Source organism: Orbicella faveolata, unplaced genomic scaffold (assembly GCF_042242905.1).
Source record: "Orbicella faveolata isolate gen_17 unplaced genomic scaffold, um_ofav_v1 contig_14, whole genome shotgun sequence".
NCBI classification, from domain to species: Eukaryota; Metazoa; Cnidaria; class Anthozoa; order Scleractinia; family Merulinidae; genus Orbicella; species Orbicella faveolata.
Window position 1 is genome coordinate 13,741,453 of NW_028301541.1, and position 26,783 is coordinate 13,768,235.

Sequence of the window (26,783 nt, forward strand, 5' to 3'; positions counted from 1 at the left end):
GTGGTTGAGAGGCATCATAAAGCCTCGATAAACCCGTAAGTCATCAGCACGTTTTAAAGAATCAAAATGTGTTCTGAAACTTCGAAGGCAGCTGATATACCGTAATCGTGTTATCGGCGTTCGAAGTCAGATCGAGCCAGGTAGCAAAGTCCAAGAGCAGTTCTTGCCCAAGAAAAATACCCTCTGGTGAGTTGTGGCCCATTTGCCAAGCGTTGCTAGCGTCAAAGTTTGGAAAGCGAGAACTGGTTTTAGACTTATAAAATTTGTCTTGTATCGACCGCCATGTCTTCCTGCGCACGAGGTGTAAAGACCCTTCCCGGCATGCATTGCGATTACGTTCTGCGGATGTTTCTCGAACTGGTAACTAGATTTAAACATAATAATGGTCAGCAAGTGGCGATCGATTGTAACAGATCTGTGATCCAGTTTGCGTTGATTTTATTTCAAATCGGCATGATTTGTAGTGTTTTGAGCTTCTGGGATCAGGGGACATGCAGATGTATGGAGACCCGTACGTTGCGCAGAAGGGTTAATCTGTTAATCTGTCAGCCCTATTTATAGAGCGTTTTCACGTGGAGTCATCAAATTCTTAAATCCAAAACTAAACAGCCGCCAAAGTTGTTATCCTCATCAGGCATAAGAGGTACCAGCGCATTTTGAGCTTGGAAGTTATGGCGGTGCGTGACATCAAGCTACGATCGCGTTTGTCGAGAACTATGTTTTATCTCGTGATTTTTTAGCCATTGAAGACGTTGCCGTATTTGAAAAAGTGTTTATTGAAATGTTTATTTGTTTCATTTTATTTTTATTTACACCTTTTTTTGACCTGAAATCAGCATTTTTGAGCTTATACGTTGCGTGAAATTACCATTTTCAGGAGCCCATCATGGGCTACTACCATTTTGCTGTTTTCTAAGTGAAACCAACATCCTTGCCGTCACGCGTTAACGTCAAATTAACATTTTAACCTATTTAGACCTGAAATCAACATCATTGAGCTTATGCGCTGCGTAAAATTGACATTTTGCTGGTTTCTAAGTGAAACCAACATCCTTGCCGTCACGCGTCAACGTGAAATCAACATTTAAACCTTTTTTGACCTAAAAGCAACATTTTTGAGCTTATACGTTGCGTGGAATTGACATTTTGCTGGTTTCTAAGAGAAATCAACCTCCTTGCCGTCACGCATTAACGCGAAATCAACATTTTAACCTATTTAGACCTGAAATCAACATCACTGAGCTTATGCGCTGCGTGAAATTGACATTTTGCTGGTTTCTAAGTGAAACCAACATCCTTGCCGTCACGCGTTAACGCGAAATCAACATTTTAACCTATTTAGACCTGAAATCAACATCATTGAGCTTATGCGCTGCGTGAAATTGACATTTTGCTGGTCTCTAAGTGAAACCAACATCCTTCCCGACACGCGTTAACGTGAAATCAACATTTTAACCTATTTAGACCTGAAATCAACATCACTGAGCTTATGCGCTGCGTGAAATTGACATTTTGCTGGTTTCTAAGTGAAACCAACATCCTTGCCGTCACGCGTTAACGTGAAATCAACATTTAACCTTTTTTGACCTAAAATCAACATTTTTGAGCTTATACGTTGCGTGGAATTGACATTTTGCTGGTTTCTAAGAGAAATCAACCTCCTTGCCGTCACCCGCTAACGTGAAATCAACATTTTAACCTACTTAGACCTGAAATCAACATCATTGAGCTTATGCGCTGCGTAAAATTGACATTTTGCTGGTTTCTAAGAGAAATCAACCTCCTTGCCGTCACGTGTTAACGTGAAATCAACATTTTAACCTATTTAGACCTGAAATCAACATTTTTGAGCTTATACGTTGCGTGAAATTGACATTTTGCTGCTTTCTAAGTGAGATCAAAGTCCCTGCGGTTGCGGTGGGCCGATCCTTTGTTATGATAAACCGAGGCGAGACTTCGACTTATAACAAAGGCTTGGCTTGGTTATTATAACAAAGGATCGGCTCTGTTTATCATAACAAAGGCCCGGCTTCGTTTATTTGCAGCCTCGGTGGGAAAAGGGCGTTAGGTATTTTAATCAAAAGTGAACTTTGTCGAAAACGCTCCAAATTTCGCATAGAGTTTTGTTTAGGTATGTTTAGCAATGTCCCGTAGTTTTTGCGCTAAATCTTGCTTTGTTTTCAGGATATTGCGTATGCAAAAAACCACTCGGTTTTCCTAGCGGCGTCTTTATAAAGCGAAGCAAAAACCAGCGACAAAAATACAGGAACACGTTTTTCTATTACATTGAAGACCACATGCAAAAATTCAGCTAATTTGGAGCAAGAAAAAAGAAAAGCAACCAAAATCGTTACTTATCCCCTTTTATGACTAGCTTCTTCATATTGTTATCGAATTCTACATTTTATAAGCTTTCTATTGATATACATGTATAGTTTGTGGGGGTTTCCTTGAAAACAGCACGTGCATGAATTTTTTTCTGGAGGACACCTGCGAAGGTTTGAAGTAACCTCAATGTTTCATAAAATTATCATGGGTGTATATGCCAACTAATTAAAAACTTTGGAAATTTCAGTTGGAAAGCAAACACATTTTTTCAGGACGTTTTAGTTGACACGTCATTGTAGGCTACAATTTTTCATAGTCCTTATGTTCCAGTTGGTTCTGACTATCAGACAATTCTGTAGCATTTGTTCATCCTCATCTCCAATAAAGGGGAAACAATAGCACCATCACAGTTAAGTCTGATTTGCTGATATTTGGAAAATACGGTACTTACCACTATTCACAAAATCATCCAATTATTATGTATTTTACATTGCAAGCTTTTTTTGTTCTTTTTGTTTCTAGAACAAACCTTGTGAAGAACTACATAGCTCTGGTCTTAGCTGCATTTATGAATGCAGGACTGTTTGAGGTAAATATTTTGTTATTCAATATTCAGAGGTGATCAACATCTAATTTGACCCAAAGGAAAATAAAAAAATACCAATTAAGTAATAAATATAAGAGGATATTGTCTTGCTGTACCACTGAATTCTCAGAAGTAATATTTAAAGAAATTACCGGATGATTTCAGAAAGTAAAAGTAATATCTCCACTTAAGCTAATTAAAGAAAGGTAATTTCTTAAGGAAAGGTCATGCAGACCTCTATGCAATTTTACCTCCTCCTTTCATGTGAATAGAAATTCAATTCAATTCAATTATGACCAAGGAGAACTTGAACATAAAAACAAAATTGTGATGCAAGCCCAACAAAAAAAGTACTCTGAATTTATTTTTTTCATTTTGTTCCAGACCTGCTTTGTTTTGGAAGTATTTTTTTTAACCAATCATTTACTAATTACATATAACATTACTGACAGCATTTTGTATTGTGCTTTTGTTACAGAGCCTTGTAGAAGTCATAACATCTTCAGATCCTTTCATTTCTATCAGAGCTACTATTCTTCTTGGAGAACTGCTACATCTGGTTAGTTCGTGCACTTTAATTGAAAACAGTTCAACTCTAGAAGCAAATTGCATGTGAAAGTTTTCTTGCATGGAACAGCAGTCCTTATGAGGAAGGAGTGGCTGAAAATGGCCTAGCTAATTGAGATTTTTAATTAATTCATCTCAGCCTTTAGTGCTAGATTTAAGAGTTACTTTTGATCAGTGCTTAATAATAAGCAACAAACTTCAGTCAGGTTATGCATAATTTAACATCTAATTCTTTTCCAGGACTAGTGAATTATACATGTGTAGATATACAATCATGTAATGCTGAATTTACTGGCCAATGTCATTTTCCATAAAATTATCAAAAATTATTAAAACATTTTCCTGTCTACTTAAGCATATATGAATGATGTAGAATTTTGTAGAATATGCAGTACAAATATTGTGACAGCAAGTTTCACTTCCTAGCTATACAGAAAAAAGGATTCTCTGGTCTAGAAATCTTTGTTGTTTGTTCCTTGGCAGGCCAACACTCTTCTTCCTCCAGAGTGCAGCAGCCACACTCATTGTATTCCCATGTTGGTCAATACAGCTTCTTTATTTGAAGTTACCAGTGAAGAGAGAAGGTGATAATGGAATTGTTAACTTGATCATTTGACACTTTAGAAATGAGAAGAAACCTGGGACGAGTCTCATTTCGCAGTTGCTTATGAGATTGGTGACAAAGCAAAAGATGAGAAGTAGAACTCGGTCCCCAAGAATTGTCTCACACTCCAGATCTCTTCTTGTTTCTAAATTAGCTAAGTGCAAACCCAATTATATTTATTTATACTTAATTTGCCCAAAAAAAAACCTTACTACATGTAGGTGCAGTTGCCAGTGATAACTGTGAATCAAATGCAATTTACTTCCTTGTTCAAACCTGAAGTTCTCCTTGTTTATTGATCTTGAGAAAGACACCTTGAACATGTACTGATTTACATAGTGTATTTTGCTGTTCAGTAAAAAATTAGTACACTGTTGATACCAGCCTTTGAGCGATACTCCTCATAGATACCATAATTATACATTGGCATCTTGTTCTAATTTGTATTATCTGCTTCTGTTCTGTCAGTACAAAAAATATGCTTGTTTATAATGTGACTATTCAAGGTCACTGTAGGGGCCAAATTGGTGTAGGAAACTACTAGTTTCTAATCAATGACAACCCCAGCCTTTACTATAGCCACCTTCATAGTTGTTTTCCTTGTTGATGAAGTGACATATATTTGAAGCTATTCATTTTGTTTCAGTCGTGCTAGTGTAGCTGTGAATTGCTTGGATCGACTTCACCAGACTAAGAAAAGGGGCCTTGTTCCCTGCAGTCTTTACCTTTATCGAATCGTCTCAAAGGTATCCCTAAGTTGTAATGTTGTACCTACATTCTGGTAATTGTTTTGAGAAAACTTCATCAGCACATGGTACCACATAAGTAGCTTGTGTTAGAGTTTTCACTCTGTATTTAAGTGGAAGAGTTGCATCTGATAACAGACAAAAACACCTTTTGCTTCTTACCTATCTGGTTAAAGTAATTAAAGTATTTTTGCAAGTTTACACTAACATTAGTTTGAACTTCGATTTATGACTACAAAATGCTACAGGGTAATTCTTGGTTTTGTTTCAAGTAACTGTCAGTTAGTTTCTGTCAGTATTATTTTTTATTGCAAAACAGCTTGACATTTGATTTCTAAGCTATCTTGTTTTCATTAAGTCATTTTTGATCAAATATCGTGTAAATTGAGTGATATGCCTGCATATGTGTGAAGAATATGAAATCCAAGATCTACATATTTGTGGCATTTCACATTTTGATGTCAGGATTGCTTTTCATTGCTTCAGAGGTAATACTTTTTGGAAATCTGACTCTACAAGAATATGAAATGCACTGACTAAATCAATCACTTGGAAAATTGGAATATAATTTATTGTGTGGTTTCTCTGTAGATACTCTTTTATCAGGGGTGTAGCCAGGATCTTTCAAAGGGGACTGGGGGGGGGGGGAGGGGGGGTCACACTGTGTCAAAGTGAGGTGGCCAAGATATCGTCGTAATGTTTTCACCACCTGTTGTAGGTTGTTTGCTTAAAAAAGGCATACAAAAAGGGGGGGGGGGGTCACGGGCACCAGGACCCCCTGGCTATGCCCTTGTTTATTATATAAAAACCAGTAAAATACCAGGTGACCTTTCACAAAAAAATGAGATTTCTTCGCACATGAAAATAACATGTTTTATTCAATATACAGCCAATGATATTTCAGAGTGTAGATGTACAGCTGATTATGTACATATTTAATCTTTTCTTTCTCTTTTTTTTATGAGATTGTATCTTTGTTTCCAGGCACACACTCTGGAACCCAAAGTTAAACCAGACAAACTTCACAGAGATCGACTGAAAGCCTGTTTAAACAAAGTAAGTCATTTTCAGCTTCTTAAGTTTTGGTTTTTGTCTTTGTGCCAGGTGTGTGTGAGTTATTAAAGAGTTGCCAGATTCATTATGCCTTTAAGCCTGGTTTTCACTATGTCACAAACATAAGAATAACGGAAGTGAGGATGTCTACAACACCAGCATAAGCACAAACACAAGCAGAGCAAAAAGTTTTGTTTGTCTTGTGCTTGTGCTTATGCTCTAACGACAATATGTTGTAAAATTCATTGTTTTTTTGTTTTTCAGGATATTGATGATCCTCTTTTTGGTGCTCTGCGAGACACACAGGTGACCTGATTAATAGTTTAACAAATGTATTTTTATTTCATCCACTTTGGCTGTTGTTAGATCTTAAATCTCATTCACCTTGAAGTCCCTTTCTTTTGGTTCACTTTAACCTGACTGGAGGATAGTAGCCATTGTTATACCTCCCAACTCAAATATGTTTTCCGATTGGAGGAGAGCGTGTCATGTGTCATGGGTCAAAACTCACTAACTCCCTAGGGCGAACAAAAATCAATAACTCCCTAGGGAAACAACAACTTGAACTTTCAACTCGCACGTGATCAGGTTGTGCACCCTGAAACAGTTGCAGTGCCAGTTGGCCTGATGTCAAAAAGCCATTGAGGTGGAGCAACGTTTCTCACTAGAGAAGGCATTCATTATTCAAGAAAAAGGATTATTTTATAATTTGCACAAACATATCAGATTAACAAAGGGGAAAATTTGAACATTTTGTGTCTTCAACCTTTTAATTTGACCCTAAAAATGAGTCACTGGCATTTGGGAACTCGCTCTTTGATTGCAGTTGCCCGGTAGGAAAATAGTTGTGTCATGTACAACAAAATATGCTGTTCCTCATCAAATCAAACTCAGAATTCTTGAGTTAAGCATTGGAAGAAGGCAAAGCAACTTAAGTATTAGACTGTTATTTTGTCGTTTCAGGAGGACCGCTCGCTTTGACTGCCGCTCATACTGCAGACACAGCCACTGTAGGCGTCAAGTAAATCATTTTTTCGCAGTTTTTTTCTACTTTTGAGTTGAGAGGTATAACGAAACACTTAGTGACTAGCCCCTCGGGAAACAGTGAGTTTTGTGTCCCCCCAAGGTGAAACCAAGGGTAACATTGAGGGTCTCAGGGAAACAAAACTCAATGTTTCCCTTGGGGCTAGTCATTATGTGCTTATTGTTATACAAGGATATTCTTATCTACAGTGTACCATGCAAAACTGAGTAAGTTTCAGACCCAGCTAATTTTACATGGTTGGCTGATTGAGAGCAATTAAAAATATCCTGCTATACCCTTTGTATATTATAGAGCATTCAGTTCTCCAGGTACAGCTCAGTGCTAATAAGAAGGGACATTTTAAACAGGCATGCACATGTGCCTGTGGATGTGGGAGGCACAGTCATATGGCCTCACGGCTTGTGTGCTTGTCTCCAGATCAAGTGGTCGATGTCCACATCTGGGCTTGAGCCTGGACCACTTGATCCAGAGCCAGGCACACTGAGGCCACCGTGCCTCTCATCCTGTATAAATTATTACATTGGTATAATTAGAGACTTTTACTAATAACTTGTCAGGTGATGATGGAGAGAGATTTCAGAAACTGGGACTGGGATCTTATCGGGTCAACTCTTCAGGTAATTTTCACAACAAAAACTAGGAGACCGAGTGCATGTACATTAGCTTAAGCTTAAACTGTTACCAGCAAATAATTATTTTTTGTAATACCAAATTTGCTTAGAGAAAAAGAAGTTCACCATTGACCAAGTACTCAAAATTTAATTGCTTTATAATAAGTTTCACTTGAATTGGGCAGTCATACACCTCAGGGTTTGATTCAGAGACTCAAACATTTAATTGGTGATCCATGACCCAAGATTAGGATTGATGAACATTGTAGTTATAATCATGTGATCTGTTGAACCAGCTTGTTTTAGTGATCACAGTCTGCCACTCTGCCAATGTTGTCAGATAATTGTCTCTTAATAGTTGGCAATGAGTATGTGTCACTCTCCTTTTTTTCCCATGGTTATTTTTCAGTCTCCATCTGTTACCATGAAGAAACTAGAAGAAACATCCAACCAAAGGTAAGTTGTCAAAGTGAACCAAAAGGCCCTATAAATTGCTCTGAAGGTTGCTTTCTGTGCATTTTTATCTCACATCTGATTGGTGGCTACACAATTGGCATGTCAAAAACAAATCAAAATGTTCATGGCCCTTTGACTTTCACAGTAAAGGGCAAATAATTATAAAAAGGTCCACTCTCCATGTTTTGACTAGTTTCAAATTTTACCTTTTTGGAATAAAAAGGCAAAACAATGACCAATATTTATTTCTCTTATCATGAATCTGTTGATTGAACTATAGTAAAGATTCTGAAATTAACATAGACAGAAACTAGATAACTTGCATCACAGACAGTCTACACGTCCAGCTGTTCCACAGGCTAAAACTAGACAATAATACTGAAGAAAAATTAATAGTTACACCATTGATAAATTTTTAAAAGTATCTAAAACAATAACACCAAACATAGTCTTGTGCACAATGTTATCATATGATTCTTGATCAGTTTCATATGATTTATCCTTCTGATAGTTATATGAATGCATCATTCAAGTCTAAATTGAATAGAAGAAACATGCCGTGTTGTGTTTTAGAGAGGATTGTCAGGAAAGAAAATTGATGATGTGTAATGCAAATGCCGTGTTTATGTACTGCACTGTTCATTTGACCTTTTTTTTTTTAGCAAATTTCGTCTTGTTTTGATCTTCATGGCTCGCTTATTGTGAGCCTCAGCCTGTAGCTTAAAGTAGTATACACTGTATCAAACAGGAAAGACTGTGTTTGACCACATTTCCAAACGCTGAAAAGAGAGTTGAAAATGTGACACGCAGCAGAGTATTTTTGATGGGCTTTGAGGTGTTTGGAAATGTGGTCAAACATTGTCTTGAGTGTTTGATATATCTTCTCAATTGAATGTAAAACTAAGGAGAAAACAGAGAACTAAAACTGTAAAAATCTAAGTATGTTTATTAAGATCACATATCCAAACACTGTCATGGTCATTATTTTCTTTATTTAAACTTGATAAATTATTAATGAGTTTGAGAAGTGATGACAAAACCTCGCAGCCTTGATAATTCTTACCATTGTACTCAACTTTATCCATACTAATTAATTTTTCAGGTTTATTCGTAACCTTCTGTACTTCTACAAGCCTAGTAGTCAGAGATTCTGCACAGTTCATATATCAGATCCTCAAGCTAGAACCTTCACAGAAGTGGGCTGCCTGCTTATAGACTTCCTTCTTGCTAGTGAAGATGTAAGACGTGTCTGTTTGATAATGATTGATAATTGCTATGATAATCGTTGAGTCAGTGGATGAGCAGGAAATGCGCTTGCAAATCAGTGGGTGGATCGGTTGTTAGGTTGGTGGGTCTGTCAGTCTGTCTGTTTGTCAGGCAGGCAGTCAGTCAGTCAGCAGTCAGTCGGCCTGTCTTTCTGTCTGTTTGTCAATCAGTCAGTCAGTCTGTCTGTTTGTCAGTAAGTCAGTCAGTCTGTCTGTCAGTCAGTTAGTCAGTCAGTCTGTCAGTCAGTCTGTCAGTCAGTCAGTCTGTCTGTCTGTCTGTCTGTCTGTCAGTCTGTCTGTCAGTCAGTCAGTCAGTCAGCCTGTCTGTCTGTTTGTCAGTCGGTCAGTCGGTCAGTCAGTCAGTCAGTCAGTCAGTCAATTAATCAGTCAGTTAGCCATTCTGTCCATCCATCTGTTCATCTGTCTGTCTGTCCATCTGTCTGTCCATCGCTCCTTCCTTCTGTCTGTCCATCCATCAAGTTTTTAGTCTTACAGCTGTACTGACAATTTTTATTTTCACAAGCAGGTCTCAGAGGGATTTCTGCTTCATGACCTGGTACAAGACATTGGTGAATGTTTACAAGAGGTAACTTCAAATGATTTTATTGCTTTTTAGTGTTCATGGAGTAATGTCTTCGGTGTACATGTATATTGATTGCATATAATAGCACACATAGCCAACCACTGCAGATTGAAATTTTAAAATGACTATTAACATTTAATGAGTGAAAATGAGTAAACCTATGTGAGGTTTTCTAACAAATGGGACATAAAGAACTATAAGATTAAAGAAGTCATGTAAGCCAATTGCGGTTGTTATTTTTCATCCATTTGCTGAAAAAGTGGCTGAAAGGATGTCACGCAAGTTCCTTGAGCCAGTGGGTGACAAAACTCCCAGCCAATGCTAATCTCTTTCTTTGTCACGCAATCTCTACTTGGATCTGCCTGATAAACTTAAAGGGAATATCTGTAGAAAAGGTAATTCAAAACTATTGGAAAGTAATCAGGAACTGGCAATTTTTGTAAAGTGAGGCATTCCTTGTTTAGAAAATAACAGCTTTCTGCTGTATATGAAATAACCCCATTAACTGAAAGTAAATAACTGAGTTTGATTCAGTAAATTAAAATGAGGGACAGTTTTAAAGTGGTGTGCCAAGGACTACTGATTTTTAAAAAATAATTTAATTTAATTTGTGCTTTTTCTTAGGTGCTTCTTCAACATTCTAAGGTAATGGCTTTGTAAAATGTCTCCAAATGGTTAAACAGCACTTAAACTTTATACTTAACGTAAGCACTGTTAAAAATAACTTTTAAAGCACCCACGTTTTAAGCCGCATGCAGCGGAACCTTATCTTAGAATAATGAAGGAAAGCACAAGATTTGTTTGAGATGGTAGGAGTTTGAAATAGCAAGAGTGAAATCAAATTTATACTTTTCTCTATATCACAAGGCTTTAAATGAACAACTTCTAATTTAAGACTTCTTTGGGCTGATATAGACAATGCTATGCAAACTCAATTTGCTTTGATAATTGATACCCTGGGGATCCCTTTTTGGCGACGCACCCTCCCATACAACGAGTAAGTCGGGCTTGATCTAGTTTTCTCAAACTTATTAATAATTCATCCAGTTTAAATAAAGGGAATCATGACCGTGACGGTGTTTGGATATCTTATCTTAATAAGCATAGATTTTTACGATTTTATTTCTCCGTTTTCTCCTTAGTTTTAGTTTCGGTTGAGAAATATTACGTCTACTTCTCTTTTTTCCTGTCCCATATGCATGCTGATGTTTATGATAATAGGATTCTTCTAATTTATAAGCACGGTTTTTGAAATGGTTGTTTCACTACCAATCAATGTATATTAATAAAAAAAATGAAAAAAGGATATCTCTTTATCTTTAAAAAAAATATTAGAAGTAGTATTTTGCTTAAATACGCCACGTGACCAAGTAACAACCAGTGAGGGCTTGCGCATGTTCAGTTCATCTTCAAAGCTTGTAAGAAACCTTTTCTATGACAAAACTGTATTAAAAGAAACCTAGTGGAGTGTGCAAAAAGAACAATATAGGAAGTCGAGTAGGCTGTGGCGAACGTGCACATACTAGTTTCGTTTTGAAAAATTTAACGTAAATTATACTGAACTAAAAACTAAACTTGGAAAATTAATCCATGTAAATGTTTGGATTGATCTGAGACTATTCAAAATATCTTGTTGGTTTCCAAGATCTAAACACATCTGTCGACCAATGAGAGCGCGCGTAGTATTCAGTTTTTTTTTTATAAAATGTCACAATTTACTGCTGCCATTGAAAAAACGATGATACATTTTAAACTCGGAAGCGACACGAGTGAGTGCCGAGAAAGATGTTATGTTAGTAACCCACGCTACTCAAAAGAAAATTTCCACAAGTCGTTGTATTGTATTATAACCAAGCTTGCTGGAAGAAGTAACATTGAGATATGTCTATGCTAGTAAAATGATAACTCTGTAATTAACAACAATGCTGATTGGCAGAGCTCTATTCTGAAACACATGCCATCTACAAAATCACGAAATACAGTTTATACAGCACTTTTTTCTGGTAGGATGTGGTTATGTCCATGTAATTCCTGAAATTATTTCATGTTATGAACTGTTGTTGATCACGCCCTTGTCATATGATGATTCTTGTTTCCAGGCCCTATCTCCGAGCATCACAACTGGGGTCCTGAGTAAGAACAATGTTCTGAGCACGCTCAGTAGAGATTACTTCTTGTTTCTTGGTAAACTGGCTTACACCAAAGTCGGCTCCAAACTGCTCGAGAGGACTGGGGTTTACCAGTAGTAAGTATATTGATGTTTTAATTATTTTTATTTAACAACTGCATCGCTAAATGGAGGATGGGTGTCTGTGACATCCAGGAGCTGCCACTATTGACAGCCAGCTCATAGATGAAGACTGATCCCACGGCTGGCGAATCCTGGAAACTGAGCCATGAGCCCCCGTGCGGGAAGGGGGACAGGCACCCGTCACACTGAATTAACAGTGGAAAGAGGGAGGGAAGGAAGGGGGAATACTTGAAGACGTGCTCCCATGCAAAACAACGCTCACTGGAAACGCTATCGCTGCGAAGGCTGCCAGCGCGTCTTAGTCCAGGGGCACATGGAATCCTGGTGCATCCAGGTATCAAAACACTCCTGACAACTACGGGAACGCAGGCGCTCTTTGTTGGTAACTCCGTTTTTTAGATTAAAATCTACAACAAACGAAGGGAAATAAAATTTCAATTGTATAAGGGAATTGGAACAAACGCTGACGGGGTTTGGTTGGTGTAGTGATGCCGGACACCCAAATGTTCTCTTGATGACTCGGAGATTTCCCCAGCATGAGGCAAACTAAAACAGCGAACAAGGAAAATAACTTGTTCAAATGCTGGCACGTCAAACAATACGAATATTAACTAGAACGCATCTTTCAGGTTATTCCCACTCAAGAGAATAGAAAACTTCCCTTACCAAATCAGGTTCATTCATATTGTAATGCCCTGGTCATTTTAAAATCCAACTGTTATTGTTGGATTTCCTGTGATCGTAGCGCTCTTCATGGTATGGTTTTTAGCTTCTGAAATCCTACTAAAATAGATGACATGTTTAAATGTACGGTTGTTCCTGCAGAGTATTTGATAATACATTCTTTGTTTTGTATTCAGCCTGCTAGAATTGTGCTCCTTACCGTCACGTGATAGCCTCCAGAAATTGATTATAGCAAGTTTGGATTACAGCCATAGTGGCATTCCCAGAATTATACTGTCTAAAATACTTACAGCTTCCAGTCCGGTAAGGAACGACTTTTTGTGTATTTACCTACCGCTATAGAAAAGACGTTTCCGTAATTCCGTTTGTAGAGTGTTAGTCGCAGATACACAGGTCAGTGGGGAAGGTTTCCACAGCTATTTTAGTTTTCTAAACTTTCACGAGGGTTTCTCCAATGGTAAAAACATTGAGAAGATGTTTTCCTTTTATTTCTGTTGTAACAGCGAACAGTTATATTCTTCTGGCTGTAGAGTTACAAAAATGTGTCTTTAGTCAGTCTCAACCTATGCAGATATGATTGTTACCTTGTAGTGCAAAATATTTCACGTTGCAGTCGCTGTGGATGTTAGCTTTTCAGAGAGCTGCGATCTGTCAATCAATCAATCAATCAATCAATCAATCAATCAATCAATCAATCAATCAATCAATCAATCAGTCAGCCAGCCAGCCAATCGGTCGGTCGGTCGGTCAGTCAGTCAGTCAGTCAGTCAACAAATTTCGTAAGCCTTGCACATAGTTTCAAACACACACACACAAAAAGACGCACAAGATGTTTTGTATAATAGTTATTGTATGATTATTTTCAGGCCACCCGGCTTTATGCCACGAGTCACATGCGGGTTTTGTTACGAGCACGTGTGGCGTTTTTCCACAGCTGGGGAATTGAACTTCTTGTCACACAGGTAATTTAAAGTAGCTAGAACATGAACAACATGCCCCTCCACTCCCCTCCCCCCTAACAAAGTCGAATTTGTTGTTTGTTTACGTATCAATTATGCAATGTTACCCAGCCATACGTGTCCCGTTTTGTTTTATCATGATATTGTCCCTCTGATATTTTTGTAAATTTTAACTAGAATGAGATTTAACCCATAAAAACTGCGATACTGGTGCGCTGTCCACTTGAGTAATATATTTTTTTATTTGCTCTGCATATAGTACATTACAATTACAGAATACTCACATTAAAACGCTTTCAATTTACAACACAGTACTAAAATCGACTTATAATTCGCTGCATTACATGTTTACAATTATTATCACTTACAAAGTGTTATTTTACATTACCTACTTACAGTACGCCATATTACTTACGTACAAACATTACTTACTACATACCTACTTACAAAACGTTGCATCAAATTACTAAGTTACTTACAACATGCCATATTACTTACGTATATCACTTACAATACTTTACATTACCTCACTTACAAGGTATTATGTTTGTTTGACATAGCTTAAGTGCGTTCAATTTCTATTTTATAATTTACCAGGTTTTATATGTTGAGAACTAAGTCAATTGTAGGGTTGATGGTGCAGTTTTCGAACTGGGGTTCAACTTTTGCTTTAGTTTAACTGAGACTTCTGTGCTTTGCTTTGTTTTAACAGTTGTACGATACTGATAATCAAGTCGCTGTTGAAGCAGCTGATGTGTTAGATGAAGCTTGTGAGGATGAGGTAAGCTGGGCGCGAGCCGAGAGTCTAAAGGTAGAATATCTTGGTGATTATAAAGAAAGAAACCTAGATATTGCCGGCAGTACAAAGAATGCATGGTACCTCTCTTTCAAGGCGACTGTGAAACTCAAGAAATTATACTAGAGACAAATAAAAAATAATCAAGAAATAACGACATTTATCAACTCGAGGATGTTATCTTGATTTGCTTCCATATTCTCAGAACCAATGTTTAAGAATTGTATGGCGATCAGTAGGGAGAATATTGATACTGAATATCTTTTTCATCAGGCTAATCTTCAGTATCTCGTGGAACTCAGTCCAGTGATCCTTCATTTAGGAGAGGCAGGCCTCCGTCTTCTTACGAGGTAGGAATCTAATCCTGTACAGGAGGGGGACCTATGTATGCCGGCAGTTATAGCTCTTTATATAGCATAAAGCCACTTAGAGTATTTTGACTGCGCTTGGATGGAAAACTGTACCATGACATGTTGCACCTCCCCCGCCCCCGCTCCCCAAGCCCGTTCCCAACAGCATTTCAGTGTGGTTGCCTCAGCAGCTCGCCGTAACCGATTTACAATCCTAGATGGGGAGAGGAACTGAGAGTAACGTGTTTTGACCATGAACACCGCCTACACCGCTTTATACTGAGTCCAATGCATTAACCCTCAGCCACTGCGCTTTCCTTTTCTCTTAATGAAATCGTTGTTCATTTTATGTGGTGTTCAGTTGACCTTACTTTGATCCTTGGCAGCTGAATTTATCTTAAGCCGAAAGCGCGAAGACTTTGCCACGCACGGGAAAGCTTGTAATCATAACAATTGTGGGAAAACTTGGAACCTGTTTCAATCGCAGGAGAACTGTAATCAGAGCCAGACGTAGGAAAACATGTAACCAGTGTCAAACGCGGAGAAACATGTAACCAGTGTCAAACGCGGGAAAACTCGAGAATAGTGACAAACGTGGGTTACTCCTGACTGGATGAAAATCTCCGTGTTTTCTCTCATTGTTTATAGCACATGGGATGAGTGTTTTTTGACTAAACTGATCGTACAGCTCAGTGAATGGAATTGTACCAAAACAAAGACGATTACTTTCGACTTGTAATTGAAAGCCGCCAAACACTGTGATTGGTATCCTTTATTTTTAGATTCCTTTCAGTCGAGAGTGGGTTGAAATACCTGTCTCATCGAGGGTATCTTACAACCTTGATGGATCAGTGGAGAACGGTGAGCCTGTTTATCGGTCCAACCCATAATACACACTGCAGTCGCTGTGTATTGTGCAGTAGCTTATCAGTTGTGGTTTTGTTTGGCCTAGGCAAGTAGTAAATTACGTTGATTTGCAATTAGTTGTGTTCAATTTGATCAAGCTCAAATGCGCATGCATCGGATGAATTGGCCACTCAACTTGATGGTTGATCTTGTTGTTAATTTTGTCGTTGCCATGCATCGACAGCCATTGAAATGGCCTTTATGCAACTGCCGAGTCTATTCAGGCGTCGAATGCAAGTTCACACTAGAGAACTTGTCTCGACTTGGACCCGGCTAGGGACTTTGTTTTAAGCAGACCTTCTTGAACTGACCGAATGACAGTTGATACAGCTCGAGTAAGCGAGAAGTCTAAAAGCAGAGCTTCCATAAAATACTAATAATTTACTCGACACAGCAACCTTAAAGAAATTAATTAATAAGTATTTCACCGAACCGATTGAACTGAACAAACAAATCGAGGAGATCTCCATAAACACAATAGCTGGGCCAATAGCAGATGAGGTATCAGCTTAACCCTGGATTTTTCTAACTTCTTGAGCGTTATATTTATCTGTGTACGTCCATTTTTGTGTTCTCTTTGAAGCACTACAATATTACGTACGTCCGCTGGGTGGATGAATTGCTGGCGGAGTCACTGACGTCATACGTCAAACAGAAGGATGACAACACGTTTACCAGGAGAACAAATAAGAGGTGCGTTAGTGAAGGTTGTAACTTCTTTGTTTCTCTTACGTTTGAGGAACAATTTGCACTAGTTATGGAACATAGTCGTGTTAGTACCGCAGGAAGTAATTTGTTTGTCTGCGGTCAAGACTGGGAAACACAGATTCTACTAGTTACGAGCTAAATATTTGTTTACTAAGTAGTAATTAAGAAAACCCGAAAAAAGTAATAATATAACAAAACGGAACAAGGATGGTCAGAACTGGGAAAGAGTGACACGCAATACGAGTGATGCCACATGTGACATAGCAGGCCATTTCAGAATCGCTGTTACATGATATAATGATTTTCGAATTTCCAATGATGTTTAAAGTTGTCACTGTGTAAGCTAGTTTAGTATTCTTCCTGATGTTTATATGTTTGTTTGCTGCTTCTCTTGTTCTCGGTTGTTTTCTATTTCCATTTGCTGGTCTATAATTATTCCTTCCTTTACACAAACTGCAACATAATGTAGCACTTCGTAACCAGCGTAGACTAGTTGTGGTAAAGATATTGTGGGTAGCGTATAGTTTCCTCATTTGGTAAGAATCTCAGATGACTGCTATAACCATGTATATAAGCGAACGGTTCTTATTTTTTAGCGACAATCTAATTTAGCGGCTTCAGCGTTTTCAAAATCTTGTATAGAGCGTATTCACTCACGCGTCCAGCAGCCATGCAAATTTATTGGAACAGAAGAAAGTGTTTACATAAGAAAAGAGTTGAACTTCCACAGGATTGATTTGGTACACCAACATGGCCGCCGTTTCATTGTTCTGGAACACCAATATGGCTACCATGACGTCATGTGCATACGCTCCATAGTGTTCAACAAATGTAGTTATTCTGTTTAACCTATAATTTGGAACTTTCAAAAACATCAAGGGTGAGAATGTGATGGGGAACTTTAGAATCATTGGTTTACATACTTCTACGAAAGCTTTAATTGTAGAGTTTTTTGGTCACATTGGGGGATAATTGTTTTAGTTGACGTTTGTAGAGAGTTTGCCTTTATTTGAGGATTTCAAGAAGATTTAACTGCGTGGATCGGTGGACGGTTGGGAAGAAAAAGCTCGGCTGTTTTAGAGAGCTAGCCGTTAGTAGAGGTTTCATCGTGCATTTCTGTAGAGGGCTTATTGTTCTTTGTGACAGGTTGGTGTTAAAAGATGCATTTTTACCGCCTCATTTGTACGGACAGCTGGTTCAGAAGAAAAATGGCTTCAAGCTTCTGCAGAGATGTGTTAGTGGACAACGTTTTATGTATCTTTTGATGTTTTCTTGAGCTGTAGAACGCAGCATAAAATGTTTTCCGCTCTTATGTGTTGCGCCGATCTGTAAGTTCTTCTAACATGGCAGTTGTAACACTCTTAATGAAGGCCAAGTCGGCCTGGACTGTATCAACTTTGCCCTTTTGCAAGATTGTTTAGAATTTGATTTCTTCTCGGAATATTAATACATTGTGAAGCACACAGTAGTAAAGAAATTGAAGGAAGTATTTTTCGAATTAGATTGTAGTGTTGATGTATCTCACAGCCATGGAACTGACTATCAGTTCAATTAGAATTGTTGTTTTCGGACAAGATGCGACAGAGTTTAACAATCTTGAACTTCGTTTTTAAGAATGATGTTGAACTGTTTGCTCGGACACTGCAGACACTGGAACCAAAAACAAGAGAACAAGTAGTGGAACTCAAGGCAACTCTGTGGGCTTTGGTAAGTACCCCCCCACCCCGGGCATCCTTACACCCGTTGTTTCCTCTCTCTCTGTACCACTCACTTTCCCTTTCACAGCACGGACCCCCGCCGGCTTTCCTCTCCCCTTGCAAGACGATTCCATTCACGGACAGATGTTATTTTTTCAGGGACATGTCGGCTCCACAAACTGGGGTATTAACTTTCTTGTGGAGGAAGCAGTCATTCCAGAGATTGTTCGTCTGGCTGAGGAATGTGGTAATTTTGCCATTCGAGGGTATGACTTTCAGAACAACAGTTTCCTTATTAAAGAATGTTACCATACATTAAGTACATTTATCGTGTTCGGATTCCTAAGGTGTTAGCTGAATAGATATTCAGAATTATTCGCACTGATGATATTACTTTACTGTCCTATTTGCTATCGATAACAGACTTTTTTCGTCCACCAAGTACATTTAGTTATTATTGCGAAGTTATTTTGCCACTAGACGGCAATAAAGGACAGCTGTTATTGGGCTGACTTCGGAAGACTGAACTGAGTAACTGACGGACTGACTAACTGACTGACTGATGAACGGACGGACGGACAGAAGGACCAACCGACCGACCAAATGCCTAACTAACAAACCGAGCTTCACCTACTGTTGGAAACAACCTCCCTTTGGTGACGTGTCGCCTAAACTAGACCTAAAACAGGCAATTGCTACGTTTGGTGAATTGATCTATTTATAGATTGACTAATTAGAATCATGTTCTTTTTGGTGCCCGTATCATATGCTCGCTAAGATTGCAATTGGCAATTTGATAAAAATCAGACTGAAATTACATGGTAACGTTATCTTACCGATCGATTAACTGATTGATTGATTGATTGACTATTGACTGACTGACTGACTGTTTGATTGATTGATTGATTGATTGGGTGATTGATTGGGTGATTGAGAGATTGATTGAAAGATTGGTTGATTGATTGACTGATTGATTGACAGGACCTGCTATTACGTTCTTGGCTTGATCGCGAAGACTCGTGAAGGCGCAGACATCCTACGCGAGTTAGAATGGGAAAGTGTGCGCCACATGGGCGAGGATAAGTGGCCAGTGCTAGAGACCTCGGTCGAGAATAAAGAGGAAGTGATTCCCTTCAGCTACATATTAGAACCACACAGTTCCCCTGGACCGTCAATACTGACCGGTATTAGTGAGACAGAGCGCGCAGGGGGGATCTACTTAGGAGAGGAAAACAAAGCCGCAGAAGGGTCCACAGCGTATGACAAACTAAGCGGTATTTACCTTGGGGAAGACAAAGGACCTACTCGGAAAACATCGCTTGATGAAGCTAGCGAGGGTGGAATTTTGTCGCAATGGTACAAAAACGCAGAAAGACGACGAAAAATAGCAACTCGAGAGAGCGGTTTCTATGATGAGAGGAGCGGGGTATATTTAGGAGAGGAGTCGCCTTCCATTTCAACACCAACAATTGAAGACGTCCAACGCCCAACTCCAGGAGGAATCCTGGAAAAACTTTTTGCTGAAACTGGAATTGACATGGCTTACACAAACAAGGAAACTAAACTGTCTCATCGAAGAAATGCCAGCGAGGGAAATTTTACCGGCGCTGGTTTTGGTGAGAAAAATACGTCGTTTGAAATATATGACGTGAAAAGGAGGGCGGTGTCCAACGTGGACCGCATTGGGTCTCCATTAAAATCGGTTCATGAACATTCCACTGGCGATTTACGTGTTCCAAACGAGCATGGACAAAAGCCCTCGCACAAACACACTGTAAGCGCCCCTAGTGAATATGCCCTTCAACCGGATAAGCCGGTATCTGATAGAGATCCCGTTGTCAAATCAGATATTAGAAACCGCAGCGAAAGTGAAACAACGGACATGTCGATCCACGTGCGTTCCGGAAGTAACTTGAGCAGTGCAAGTGTGGACAGCGGTGATTTTTTAGAAATGTCGTATATAGCCTCGCGTAGCCGCGCCAGCAGCTCGAGTGAGACTGGGGCCTACTCCCAACAGGAAAGTCCGACAAGTCGGAGTTTATTGAGCGTTGCTTCAGATGACGCTGCGAAGACACTTGACGAGAAAGAGCGAACATTAAACTATTCCGTTGAGAGCTTTCCGGAAGGGATCTCTTATGAGTCTCCACCCCCTTACTTCTCGAACGAACTATTACGCCGCAGTTCAAGTCCGTTGGTAGAGGACCGCAAGCCTTTTCCAGTGGGAGAACTACTTCAAAACGATCTCGAATCAAGAAGACGGAGCACCAGCCTGACGGAAAAGCGACGCATTGGAAGCCCCTCCCTCGGGATTATACCGGAGACCCGTAGTTCGAGTTTTAGTGGTAGTACAGACTTTTCTAAGGTCGCCAGCAAAAGTCGGTCAAGCTCTGCTGATCTAATCCATGTTCCACCGATGGACAATTTGAACGAGTTACGCGGAAGCTCGAAGAGCCTAGCTGAAGTTAAAATCTTGAGTGACAAGACTATCGTGTTCCGTTCTGGCGTTGAAAAAAAACCAAGGGCTTTGAGTGTGGATAGCGCAAATGCCAGTGGACTGAGGCGGGATAGACTTTTAGTTAACAGTAGTCAGTTAAATGGAGAGGAATCAGACGTCACTGACCTGCGCAGTAGAGGGAGTTCTTTTGAAAAAGCAGACTTAGCTCGGAAATTGGGTCTTAAATCCGGGGACTTGTCGCGTGGGAGACGCACGCGCAGTACGAGTAGCGGAAACTCGTCAGCTGACGGATCATCCCCGAGGAAGATTGTGAACAGAAATCGACTGGTCGGTTCAGTCGAGAGTTTTACTGTGGTTTCTGGCGACACCCGCCGGAATTCATCCGCGAGCACGGAAGCTGTTCCTTACACGAGTTCGAGGGATGCTTTTGGTTACACGGCGCTGAGTACGTTACGCCGACAGCGAAGCTTTAATCGTGATTTAGAGGCCAAAGTAAATGCTTTTGGTACCGCTAGAACTGGGTAGGTTAATATGTGCTAGAGAGTAATACTGGTTATGAAATCCAAAGAAATGCCAAAGGCCAATTCTTGATGGTGACTGTGGTAGAAAATATGAGATGTTAACGTGAAATTTAGTTGAGTTTCACTAAAACTGCCGGGAAAACATGCTTCAGAGGCCAGTTTGAGTAGTCACTGGTGCATCAGGATAAACAACATACTCTGTAAGTTTTGCTTATGCGCCAAAAATACATAATGGAGTTCTTTAACCACGTTAGTGATTTGAGTTCTTTATCTTTCTCTGTCTCGTTCTTTTTCCTTTTCTAATTAGTTACGTAATCTCTCGCTCCATGTCTGCTGTGGATTTTTCGAGTTTAAACAAGCGTGACAGTGTGGCCAGCATTTCCAGCGCGTTTGACTTCCGGCAGTTCACTTCCGCCACCACAAATACCGGAAATGAATTCCTCGGTCTCAGTCTTCCTCTTGATCTCAGCACGCTCTTTCAGGTGAGTTAGGAAAAGTGATATTTTATGGTTGGTCTCCACCCCTCCCCCCCCCCCCCCCCTCCCTGATAAAAAAAAAACCCTGTACCATTTAATCCAATGATTTGCCATAAACTCTTTATTCAAATTCCCTTTAAAATTTCAATCCTCGGGCTCTCTCTCTCAGTTTCTTTGCAAAGTGGTTAGCCACGGACAGTCTCTGTACAGGAAAGTGATTGTGTTGAGGTAACTATGTTTCTAGGCCTATCTATCTAGTGCATTCATTTTCCGGGTTATTTTGTTATTACGAAGGGTCAATTTCTACTTTGATGTGTTAAAAGACCATGAAAGTTCCTCACACTAAACAAAATCCCTAAACGACAACTGTTTCCATAACAACAAGCAATATTCGAAGAACTCAACTCTCAAGATTTTTAACTGTCACGTGTTAATTGTCCGCAATCTTTACCACCCCTGTTACGTAACTTTGTATATCGCAAAAGGAGAGTTGTTTCCTCTCAAAGCCTTTTTCAAGGAGATAGAGAGGAAGCTTACAGGAGAGAGAGAAAAAGAATATTGTCATTTAAAATCAACTAACAGACATGAAATAGACCTAGAGATGCTTTTTGTTTACTTAGGTCACCATAAATGAGCAAAATTAAATTTAAAAAATAACTTTTATATACCCTCAGTTCGTTCTTCGTGTCTTGCCTTGTTTGAGTGAGCTTTTACGGTCTTCAGGTTTCTTTTTTTCCACTTTTAACAACAACAACAACAACAACAACTCTATTTGTACTTATACCTAAAATTTAAGGGAACAAAAATAAGTTTAAAATAAAAACGAGTACATGACTGCCCGAGATAACCTTAATGGGGTAATAAGACTAAGCAACCATCCTTGGTGATTAAAGCAATTATTTGTTTGGGTGAACTTTTTCATAGTTGTTCACCGGGCTTTGTTTGTTTGTTTGACGGATTCACTGACACACTGACTGTTGATTGATTGATTGATTGATTGATTTACTGATCAACAGACAGAACAGTATGAGTTTCAAGGCTCGTGGGCGGACCATTTCGTTTCCACACCTACTCTTCTTCCGCCATTTGTCTTCAACACAAAAGATAAAGAAAAGTCTTCCAGTCACGATAAGTCACGCTGCCTCGGTTGCATGTACTCCAATTGGGCGGGGACTGGGAGAGACAGAACTAAGTCCTCAGATCAAGTGAGTGAGGGAGAGTGGAACCGATTAACTCCTGTAATGGAGGCAAAGGTATTTTTTGTCTAATTGTTCATTGCTAGGCTTCATGAACCACCCTTTGAGTAATGCACGATCACTGTAATTGGTTTTGGCTTGACAGAGCGGAAAGTGTCGAAAGTAATTAGGTAATTACGTTGGTTTAACTACGGTTTAAGATTGGCCGAGCAGATTAATTGGTAAGTAGAGCGGTTTTCAATTGAGTGTCGTAAAACCCAAACCAAACCAATTACTTACCAATTAGACTACTCAGCCAATCTCGAACCAAAGTAAAACCAAAACCACATTACTTTCCACACTCAATTGAAAACCGCTGTAATTGCTTTGGTTTTGGTTTTGTGACGCTCAATTGAAAACCGTTCTGTGAGTTCGTGCAAAACCACTTGCCATTTTGTTGAATATTAAAAAAAACTGCATAGTCACGTGGACATAGCTATTTACAGATGACGTAATTTGTTTTGATTACGAGCTTCTATCTGCCGAACTTGCTTTCACTTCAAAATCGCTAAGCTAGAGTTGGCCAAAGTCTTTGGCTTTGTTATAACCAACGGTTTCTTTGTGCGAGCATAATGGTTTACGCGAGTGCGACACGCGAGGTTAGTATATCCTTGCGCGTCGAACACGCTTAAACCCACTTGTTCTCCCTTTGAAACATCTATGACGATATATGTGAACGACTTCTAGCAAGTCTACCGTAGAGACATTGGGTTTGCATCGTATGTTTCATATGTCCAGGTTAAGAGATGTTAACTCTGCACTAATGTTGTTCCAATTAATTTGACAAAGCGCACAAGATGTATAAAAAACTCACCGATCTATTTGGACTGCTCTCGTGTTTGCCTGGGTAACTGCAGTTTTGTCAAGCGCCAAAACTATGATCTAACTGCGTTTCTTTCTGTTGAAGTTTGAGCGCGCAGATGACATTGGCAAGTGTTCTTTGGCCGGATCAGAAAGTAGCTCATCTCTTAGTTTAACCAACACACCAGTCAACAAAAGTAAACTTGATGAACACACAAAGGAAGGAAAAAGACTGATTCGTGACGAGATCCTGAGAATAGTAGCGTCTTTGAGCAGCGTGGTAGCTTCTCGGTCACATCAAGAGGAGCTTGTGAAGTAAGTCTTTTGGAATCTCTACTGACCAAGCAACACGAAGCTTTTGACGTCTTTTTCCAGTACTCAGCTCTCGCGTGCTTGTCCCCTGCTTGTTACTGCGGGGATCATTTGCACCCGTAGAGTTCAAAATTCAAAGCGTAGCCTTCAAAAGTGAAACTCTTGTGTGAAGGTCCAAAAAATATCGATGTTTGTTTCATTTTATCTCTTGCTACTCTGCCATTTTCATTCAAAAGCTCATTTGTTGATGTGTTCTTGAAATTTGGTTTTATGGTCCTTGGAAGTCTTGAAAAGTCCTGAAATATTTAGATCTGGTTACAAAGTGACATTGTTGTTATGAATTATAACATGCGTTGATCTTTTTAGCGAAGAAGGAGGAAGTTGCAAATAGAATTTGTTAAGCTGCCCAAATAGAAACATAGCAAATGAAACGTCCAGGTAGACATTCTCCTTAAAACCCAGAATTTGGCCATTTTACGCTGTTGTTTTGTAGAGGACAGCGAGATGTATAACGCACGTGCAGACCCATTCTACTGCTTAGTAAACCTTTTGTCTGGACACTTTCTCGTGGTTCAAACTGCTTAAACGCCATACTGTGCCCAAAGTTCATATGTTTTGAAGTCAAACATCCCATTGTCATTTCAGGTTAAAAGAGAAATGTTCACATCTGTTCCAAGATCTTTGTCTGTACTGTGAAGTGTCAGACATCTTGGGTTTGTACACGTTCAGGATTCACATTCGAAGATTCATTCAGGGACTCTTCGCGAATGTCAACTTTGATCCGGTAAATTAGTCTCTGCTTTACCAAGTTACATTATGTAATATTTTGGGGTTTTTTTTTCGTAATTTTTTGGTTAAATTCTAAGAGTAAGCAGTACTGATACACGATACTGTTTGTATATGAGAATTTTACCGATGGGCAATTTGGAAAAAAAAAATTTTTTCCCCTCGGTGCTCTACAGATTAGCCTCATAAAGGTAGTCCAGTTCTTGGTGATTACTCTCTGTGGTGCAGTTTTACCGTGTATCAGTTAAGATGCTTCCTCCCTTACTCACTGGCGTCCCTCCCATTTCTCTGTCTACTGTACTCCTTTTTAAGCTTCTTTTCATTGTGATCTTTGTCTTTTCAGATTATCGAGCAAGCAGACTTGGTCATTGGTAGAGAGCAAAGTAATTCTTCGTCCGCGTAATTGTATGCCTAGTGGTCGTGACTGGATGACAAGTCAAGATCACATGTGAAGCACGCGGCAGACATGTGACATCGGCGTAGAACGGAAGTTCAAGGTTTCGTTATGACAACTGTTGAACTGGGAGCAAGTGTGCGTGGAAAGTGTGCAAGGAAAGTAAGACTGTATAGTTGCAAATAACAGCAGACAACAAAGAGATGCCTGGAATCTTTTGTCAATAAATTAACAGCGATTTTCTGGAATAAGTACAAGATACCAGCTGATTTCTCTGCTCATAATTGGAATCAGGGTATTACTTCAGTTTTGGGAAAATCTTCATCGAAGTGGTGTGTGGTACTTGAAATGTCTTCGATGAATGAAGTACAACAGATAACAAGAAAGCTTTCGATGCTCCTTCTGCAAACGTCATCGTGAAGTCATGTTGCTTAGCAACACCACTGCTGAGCATCATGGGTTGTCCTCAGTTGAATGTGCTCGTGATTTATAGAACTATACAGAGGTTTTCGAAGATTTCCGAAGAAGTGTTAACTGCGTGTTCGTCCGGTAAGCCATTGCTCAGAAGCTCTCTGCAAGCTCCATGCTTGTACCACGAAAAGGAGCTGGAAAATCGCTGGACGAAAAATGCAGGCCTAATCTTGACATCAGAACCACACCTTAAAAAAAACCTTGAAAGAACTGTAAAACTCTGTAAGTAGACTCACATATACATTGAGAACATCTTGTGGTACCATCAGTGTTTTCAAGGTTGGGACAATATTCTGGAACGGCTTCACGTGAAAATACGTTGCTTCACGTGAAAATACGTTTTTAATAAGTAGAATGACTTGCGATTGTGTGGATATTCAAAAACAAAAACATGTCTGGCCAGTTACCTGGACTGTAGTCTTGTTTTGCCTGAGAAATATATCGAACGTAGCCGAAAATGCCAGCCGTTTGCTCGTTTCCCAGTTATGCACTGTTATATTCTCGTTACCTTCTGCGTAATTTTGATTGTAACACAGTAACGGGAAAGACAAAACGGATCACTTTCAATGTAAACTTTGGAGTCTATTAACAGAATATTAGCCGCCGGCCATACCTTGGGTTGAACTACTGTAGACTGATTTCATTCCGTCAGTCTCAAAGTGATCATGTAAAAATTGTAAGGGCGCATTAAAATGAACTCGCCATCGCCATCTCTTGTACAATGAAACTGTTAACTTGTAATTGTTGTAGTACTTGTCGCTTAATCTTCCTTAAGCTCCAAAACTAGTGACGCTGTTCCATGCAGAAGAGTAACAGATCTCGAAAGCTGCAATTGTTAAATTATTGTAGCAGCTGTCATGTAGGGCTAGGGACATTGACACTGTTGTTTGTTCTATTGTCCTTTAAGAGGGTATCAAGCTGAGCTGTTACACGACCCGGCCCATGAATACTGAGTCGAGTAATATTTCACACATTTTCTCCCGTAATTGGCTTTAGATGTGAAGAATCCTCTGATGTTGTTGTAAGAGCTGTCATGTTATTACGTCGATGACATATCTCTGAACACCTGTATGAATCACTTTACACTAACCTGATCACCAATGAGCACTTGAGCCTTTCTTAATACCCACGGGTTCT

General features: G+C 39.4%; 1 protein-coding gene across 3 annotated transcripts in view; it reads left to right on the forward strand.

The window, feature by feature from the left end:
• Positions 1-26,387, forward strand: part of LOC110046818 (rapamycin-insensitive companion of mTOR-like) — a 43,026-nt gene extending 16,639 nt beyond the window's left edge. Inside the window, exons 15-41 of one of the 3 annotated variants that reach the window (XM_020752534.2) lie at positions 2,851-2,917; positions 3,393-3,473; positions 3,965-4,065; positions 4,732-4,831; positions 5,816-5,887; positions 6,149-6,190; positions 7,487-7,546; positions 7,950-7,996; positions 9,099-9,234; positions 9,788-9,847; positions 10,469-10,489; positions 11,944-12,089; positions 12,956-13,082; positions 13,646-13,741; positions 14,451-14,519; positions 14,808-14,884; positions 15,667-15,745; positions 16,374-16,483; positions 17,645-17,732; positions 18,113-18,205; positions 18,355-18,461; positions 19,177-21,171; positions 21,479-21,653; positions 22,664-22,900; positions 23,790-23,998; positions 24,641-24,779; positions 25,125-26,387. In XM_020752534.2, the coding sequence (XP_020608193.2) occupies positions 2,851-2,917; positions 3,393-3,473; positions 3,965-4,065; positions 4,732-4,831; positions 5,816-5,887; positions 6,149-6,190; positions 7,487-7,546; positions 7,950-7,996; positions 9,099-9,234; positions 9,788-9,847; positions 10,469-10,489; positions 11,944-12,089; positions 12,956-13,082; positions 13,646-13,741; positions 14,451-14,519; positions 14,808-14,884; positions 15,667-15,745; positions 16,374-16,483; positions 17,645-17,732; positions 18,113-18,205; positions 18,355-18,461; positions 19,177-21,171; positions 21,479-21,653; positions 22,664-22,900; positions 23,790-23,998; positions 24,641-24,779; positions 25,125-25,184 (4,594 nt within the window). In that variant the 3' untranslated portion in view covers positions 25,185-26,387. The remainder of the gene's footprint in view (positions 1-2,850; positions 2,918-3,392; positions 3,474-3,964; positions 4,066-4,731; positions 4,832-5,815; positions 5,888-6,148; positions 6,191-7,486; positions 7,547-7,949; positions 7,997-9,098; positions 9,235-9,787; positions 9,848-10,468; positions 10,490-11,943; positions 12,090-12,955; positions 13,083-13,645; positions 13,742-14,450; positions 14,520-14,807; positions 14,885-15,666; positions 15,746-16,373; positions 16,484-17,644; positions 17,733-18,112; positions 18,206-18,354; positions 18,462-19,176; positions 21,172-21,478; positions 21,654-22,663; positions 22,901-23,789; positions 23,999-24,640; positions 24,780-25,124) is intronic. The other 2 variants (XM_089286700.1, XM_020752535.2) reach the window with 2 other exon arrangements.
• Positions 26,388-26,783: the final 396 nt, after the last annotated feature.